The 7,200-nt window shown below is 43.6% G+C and overlaps 1 protein-coding gene across 1 annotated transcript in view; it reads right to left on the bottom strand.

Annotated features, from left to right (window-relative positions):
• Nucleotides 1-372, bottom strand: part of LOC103779158 (low-density lipoprotein receptor class A domain-containing protein 3-like) — a gene marked incomplete at both ends in the record, with an annotated part of 35,562 nt that extends 35,190 nt beyond the window's left edge. Inside the window, one exon of the mRNA XM_008946779.1 lies at nucleotides 197-372. Coding sequence (XP_008945027.1) covers nucleotides 197-372 — 176 coding nt within the window. The remainder of the gene's footprint in view (nucleotides 1-196) is intronic.
• Nucleotides 373-7,200: the final 6,828 nt, after the last annotated feature.

Genomic DNA, 7,200 nt, shown 5'->3' with positions numbered 1-7,200 from the left:
CCAGACCCCTCTGCAGAGCCTCAGGACCCTCGATGAGACCAACACTCCCACTCCATCTGGTGTCATCTCCAAACACACTGAGGGTGCACTTGATCATCCAGACCACTGTAAAGATGTTAAACAAGCCTGGCCCCAAAACTGAGCCCTGGGGGCCACCACTTGTGATGGGTCACCAACCAGATGGAACTCCACTCACCACAACTCTCTGGGCTTGGCCACCCAGCCAGTTTTTCACCCAGCCAAGAGCCCACCTGTCTATGCCATGAGCCACCAGCTTCTCCAGCAGAAGGCCCTGGGAGACAGTGCCAAAGGCCTTACTAAAGTCCAGGCAGACAATGTCCACAGCCTTTCCCTCATCCACTAAGGGGTCACCTGGTTGTAGAAGGAGATCTCACAATATTACACAATTAATTAATATTGTGAAATGCATCAGGATGCTCTGTTTTCAGAGAGACCTTGGGGCAGAGGGCTTCAGTTGCTGGTATGTAGAAGGATGCTCATCATTCATTGTAACATAAAAGTCAATTCCTTGCATTGAAGAATTAGAAAAAAGAAGTGTTTTGTGAAAGATATCAACAACTCAGCCACGTTCTCCACATCTGGAAGAAAGCCTGTCTGTATCTCAGCTGCTTCACGTGGAAGGAGACTCCTGTGACCCTGGTGACAGCACAGAGGAAAGGGGATAGCCAGCAGCCAGGAGTGGCTTCCTTCAGCAATCCTTCATTAATAATTTAATTGTTAATGGCCATGTAACCAGAGTGGCTGCAGGAGAAATGAACTGTCCATTACACTGACAACACTTCTCAACTCTCTTTGCATTCTGCTTAAGCAACAGGGCTTCTCTGTTGATCAAAGATTAGTCTCTTTTAGAAAGGGAAAAAGGTGTGAGGCTCAATTAATAAATACAATTCATTTAACTTAATTTACAGAAATTTCTGATACAAGAATTTAACACAAAAATCCTGTTACTTTTGACCATCTAAATTGACCCATGCTCTGTGTGCTAGCTGAAAGTACAAAGGGAAAACTAAGACCTGAAGTGTTACCACCACTAAAAACCACTAATTCATCCCATGTCTGACCTCAAAAGAAGAACACCTGAACCTATCTATGATACAAAACCCCAAACACAGATGCCCTGAACCTGACAAGGACAGTTCTTGCTTCCTTTCCACTTAGATGGTCACTAAGATGTCTCTCATGAACTCTCATCTGTGCCTCCAAAGAGGAGGAGGGGGCAACACACAAGGAACAGGTCCCAGCTAGCTGGGGCTGGCAAAGGGATACAATCAGAAATCCAATGCCAAAGAAATGAGACCTCTGGGGAAAATTCACTTCTTATTTCTTCTAAAAATCTCCTGCCTACAGCAGGAGATCTAAAAATCACAGCAAGATTGTCATGTCAAATGCTAACAGAGATGCTTTGTGAGCAAACATTTATTTAGCACAAAATTTTGTACTCAGACCTTAAAATTGCTATTTTCCCCTTCTCAATTTGCTGCCTGGAAAAGCCTACAACAAATTTTTCTGTGAGATGTTAGATTTAGGAACATAAGGTGCAGGCATGTGACTGCTCAAAGTATCCTCAATGAATTCAAGAGAAAACTCCCAGTTCTAACAACTCCTCCATGGAAAACTATTCCCTGAAAGAACATCTTCTGTGCCCAGTTATTTTCCTCCTCTTCCTCCAAAGAGTGACACACTGAACAAAGTGCAGCTGGCTGAAAAGATTTTTAGCTTTAATAACGTCTCATCATTCAAACTTTCATTTGGAAACCAATACTTTTTAAAGGAGGTTTGCTAACTGGAAATTGAAACAAGATTGAAGTAGTCTTTAGGGATCCCACAAAGCAACTGAGCACCAGGGACATTCTTTCCATCCCTGTCATGTTAATGAAACTTAAAGACATCAGAACACCTCAGAACAAAGAGACTCCTTTCTGAGAACTGCATTGTCAATGCACTTCTCTATTCATAGCAGTTTAAAACAGAGTTAATGCACTGAAACATATCCTTGGAAGTTCATTTAAAGAGAAGAATCCAGACACAGCCTCAAAAATGACTAAAAATAACCACAAAATTCTTGATATGTGTTTAAGATAAAACAGAATCCATTTGGAAACTATGTTTATTAAAAAAAAAAAAAACAACCCAGACACCAACATACAAACAAAACCCAACCACATCCCCTCCTCATGCCTGCTTGGCAAACCAACCTCAGCTGAAGGACACGCTCCAACAGACTCTGTGCTGGTTTTTGGGATGCAGCAAAGCCTTTGAGAACATCTCACACTGCTGAGCCTTGTACAGGTGTTAAACTGTTGAGATCCTGCAAGGTAAAGCCAACGTCCCAAACTACAAGGAAGTGATCAGAAGATACTATGATTGAACTCCTCTTGTTGTTACTTTTGGACCTTCAGCCAACCAAGTGGATGGAAGATACTTACAGCAGCCCTAGAGGATAAACCATGTAGATAAACCTTCCCCACCCCTCATTTCTGGGTATTTAACACTGCTTCATTTGTATTTTCATACAGATCTTAGAACAGACTATCCTGGGCTAATAAAAACAAGCACCACGTATTTCCCAGGACATCTATTTTAAAGTTTCCCTCTCTAGTGTCCAAACTACTGCCAGAAATCTGCCACACCCCACCCTGGGAGACTGAGGCCACTCACCCTTTTTGCAGTCCTTTCTTGGCCATGCTGCTGGTGCAAAAAGAACCTCACAACCCCCTCAGATGCTGTTTGCCCCATCCTTTTTTCCTAAGCTTTCCCATTTTTGTTGTGGCCCTGGACAAAGCAAGCACAGAAGAAGAGTAGAAAGCCATGTGGACAACTCCCCCACGAAACCTTGGCAGAAGCAGTGAAGTGGAACCAACAAGGGGAAACCATTTCCTAGTGCCCTACTTACCAAATCAATCAGAAATCAGCTCCAGCAATTAAGTGATAATGAATTATTGATGATGCCCACTTTGAGGAACTGAGCACTTAGCAGCATTTATGAAACTCAAGGAACTGAGGTCAGTGGTATCTCCATTTTAAGCAAAGCACAGACAGCAAACAACTGACCTGATGTTCTGCCCTGCCAAGGATCTCTGTTATCACTGGGATGTTATCTTAGTCCTAGTTGTACATGATCACACATCACCTTGGTTTCTGTCTCTCTCTACCCATGTGTAAAACATTTGCAAGTGCTCCATGTACAAAAATTCAGTCATTTCAGTAACCACATCTTAATGTGTTCAGAAGTAAAGAGCAGCAAAATGGGAGTTAGGGGGAAAAAAAACTTGAATAGAAAACCTACAGCATATGTTCAGTGGCAGGATTTGCCCCTGGGAAAGCAAAGAAGGTCTTCAAGCCCTGCTATTTCAAGATCCTCTAAGTCTGTGCATGGCATGTCTTCAAGTCAGTTCCCTTTTTTTTGCCAATGTAAATAAATCCAACTAGACACTCCACAGAAAGCCAAGGAATTCAGTGCTGGATTTAAAACACCCTTGCCAGCCACTCAAGGCTGTCAGGCACACCACAGGGGCACAGTTCCTACCCCTAACCCATCAAAGGAACCTAGGAAGGAGAACTCTGTCTGCTTCTACCATGCTTGAGTTTTCTGCTGCCATTATCTATTCACACCACTAAAACTCAGACACAGGAGATGAGCACTCACTGCACGTTGTCTCATCTCTCCCACCCCTTCCCAGTCCCTCATCAATACTATGGAAATCTCTCCTAGAACTTTCATTCCCAACAGCAGTTGCCAAAGCCATGCAGACATGGATTCAAGCTGGACCCACGCGTCACCCAACTGGTGTTCAGCACCACCACGATGCCACGCTGAGCACCACAAGGCTTTCAGGGGAGCTTGGTGACTCCTGGTGTGGTCCCTGCTAGGAATGTCACTGAGGTAACCTTCAGGAGGGGGAAGATCAACGTCAGTGTGCTGGTGACACAGTCCAGCCTTGCTGACAGGACCCCTTTCAGGCAAGGGCAGCTCTCTGGGTGGAATTTGAGAAGACCAGAGACAGGGTTCAGCCCTGCCAGGGATGTCTTAGATGATTGTATTACTCTGCTTTCCTTGGCTTCAGCCTTCCTTAGCTGTTAATGATTACTAATGCTCTCCTATCCCATGGGAATGCTGCAAGCATCCATAATTTATGCTTCCATGCTGCTCAGATGGGCATCTGAAAATACCTACTGATCAGTAGTTTTCCAAATATATAAACTGGGCTTTTTTTTAAGAAGCATCATAAAAAATGCAAAGTATTAATATTGAAGCCCACAGGTATATCTTGAATAATTTATTCCTTACTAGTAAACAGCAACAAAAATCTTTGAGCAGGTATGCAGCTAATATTCAGTCCAGGGATTCTGATTAAAATATAAGTAGGTTGACCTTCAAGCAGACAAAACTCCAGCTTCCCAAACTCTAGCCTGCAACTACCAAGTTCACTTTTGGAACTACAAAACTCCTTTTAGATACAGCAATTAGCTGCCCTCCTATTTACCCTCACAGTGGCTCAATCAGAACCCCTGGCATGGTACCAATTCTTGTGTTCCTCTTGCCTGTGTGCATACCTACCCCCTGACCTGTGTTTAATGCTTGTGGGAGGAGGAGAAGGGATTAACTTGGGAGGTTTGTTTAAAAAAAAGGCTGAATCTGTACATTTCAAGGCACCCCAAATGCCTGGAAGCATGCAGTGCCCAGCTCCTGGTACAGCTGCTCACACCTAGGGTTAAATTCTGACAGCTGAGCTCACTCAGACCATGTTTTGTTCTCTAACCAAAACATTTACAACAGCATTTCAATAACATTTTTTTTTTCCCCAAAACAATAAACCAACACAACCCTTCCAAACCAAAGGAAACAATGCTGGAATATTTACTAAATCTATGCCAAGTTAGTTTTCTTAGGGGGATGCACAGAGCAGCAAGGCTTTGCAAGCACCCAGCTCATCCCAGGCCATCAAGGGTGGAAAGTGGGGCCCAATTTTCTGACTGTAGATGGATAAACAAATCAAACACCACCACTGCAGTGAAAAATGAGCTCAACTGTGCTTTACAGGCTGAAGGTGGCTGCCCCACGAGGCTCCTCACAAGGAGCAGTGGCTGTAACTCTGGATTCAACCTCAGTTAAGGAGGAGAATATCCTGCCAGGGATCAGAACTGCTTTTTGTATTTTTCAGATTTCATTGGGCTCAGCTAATTGGCCATTAAGCTCCAATAAGGTGGACATTTATCTCCAGATAACACAAGGAAATTGGAAAGTAAGCAGCCTTAGGCTACCCTGAGGACTGTTAACCAAATAGCAAGGCAGAGCTCCATTAAAACAATTCATCAGAAAACCCATCCAGTCCATTGGCAGATTTTCAAGGATCCCATTAGAAGTTTTAAGGATACCCAATCTGATGAGACATTGAAGTCTAACTCACCTCGAAGTCATTAATAAGTAGAGTGTCTTTAACTTTGAAAGCCTGAAAGTTATCAAAGCTGCTGCAGGAAGAGATACTGGGCATTGCTGAAGTAGCTCATTTGCATAGTTTTGCATAAGAATGACAAAAGCTTTCAAGACAATATTAAAAAACTGAGACTGAGGAGGAAAGTAGAGCTGTGCAAACCAATGTCATCAAGTACCTGCTGCTTTTGGGTGGGCTCTGGAGAGGTAAGAAACAATGAAACTTATGAAATAAGGTCTCTGAAACTTTCTTGAAGAGAAAGGCTGCAATGGAAAAATGGTTCATAGAAGTGTGATGTTGGTTTTAGGTTTAATTAAGGGTAAGTTTAATGTGTTATATGGCACAATGAATGATCTGTTCATTTACAAGTTTAGAATGGTTGTTTTTTTCCTACAGTTTTACCTGTAGTCCCATCCAGGCTTTTACTTGATTCATAATCAGCTATTTGAAATTCAGCCAGCACTTTACTAAGGGATGTGAGTACATCAGCCACATGGATTTTTTATTCCTCCCCACCTTCTTTCCACCTTTCAAAAGCAAAAAAAAAGCCTTTTTTGAGTTTGGATAGACAGCAATCACTACACACACACTACTGTTGCTTGTAGCCAACTCTGAATTATGCCCAATTAGTTGAATGATTTAGTCTTCTAAAAGTGATGGAGCAGTAAGCAGCATTTCTCCCAACTCCAGGACTTCACAAGTGCCCTGTGCCAGCCTCAGAGGATCTTTATCTCAGCATCTGTCTCTGCAGTTACCCACAGCAGCAAAGCTGTAGACTGTTCTACCTGAGACCATGCCCTTGATAAGACCTATTCCTTACTATTCTTCAAATCAAGGCAGATTTCATCCCCCATCCCCAAGATCATCCATCTAAGGTCACCACCAGAGCCCCATCCTCCTCTAGACAAAATACCTGCACCTCATATTCCAGTTAGACCATGTATTTGTTTTAGGAGTCTGCAGTTGCACCCAGCTCTTAAGATGCCATCATTTTGGCCACAAGAGCAACTTGTGCCACTGACAGAAGACAGGTTGGCAAGTGAGAGGAGTTATTTTACCTCTGAAGTCCATCAACTGCCATGTGTCTCTTTTGGAGGTCTTAAGTGCTGGCTCCCTCAGTTTCTCTGTTCATTGAGGACTGATGTCCTTTGGCAGGTGAAGCCAAGCAGCTACTCTGCATATTTAACACCACCAGGAACTGCTCTAGCATATTTTACAGCAGCCTAACAGTGCCCACAGTCACAAATCTAGCTATTTATACATGCACACCTTGCACTGTGTGTCAAGTAAATATTAGCTGTACTTCCTAAATGATCCCTGAGAAATTGAGTGATTTGCTGAGATGCACAAATCACTTCTAAAATTGTATCAGGAACCTGGGGAGATGGAGTCCCAGGCAGCCTGCTCTAACCAAACACCACCTTCCCAACTCAACAGAGCTTCCACAGGGCCCAGAGCTGGGTCTCACACAGCACAGCTAAGCCATGGAGGGGGGAGAAGGAGAGCTAGAAGTATAAATCCATCAGCCTCAGCTCCTGCTAGAGGCAGGGGAAAGATGACAAGCCCTAGCTGCAGGCTTGGCCTACAGAAGCACACAGACAGAGGTATAATTAACACACACCCCAGCTTCTTTCTTTTGTAAGTACAGAGTCAGGCATGAGGGGGAAATCCAGGACCATGCACCAAGAGACAGGGTTTCAGGTGAGGTCATGAGAAAAAGGGCACTGAGATGCAAGGAGGTGAGCAA

Source organism: Merops nubicus, unplaced genomic scaffold, assembly GCF_000691845.1.
Source record: "Merops nubicus isolate BGI_N331 unplaced genomic scaffold, ASM69184v1 scaffold2589, whole genome shotgun sequence".
Lineage (NCBI taxonomy): Eukaryota > Metazoa > Chordata > Aves > Coraciiformes > Meropidae > Merops > Merops nubicus.
Note: the sequence above shows the minus strand (reverse complement) of the source record. Positions and strands in the feature narration are given on the sequence as shown.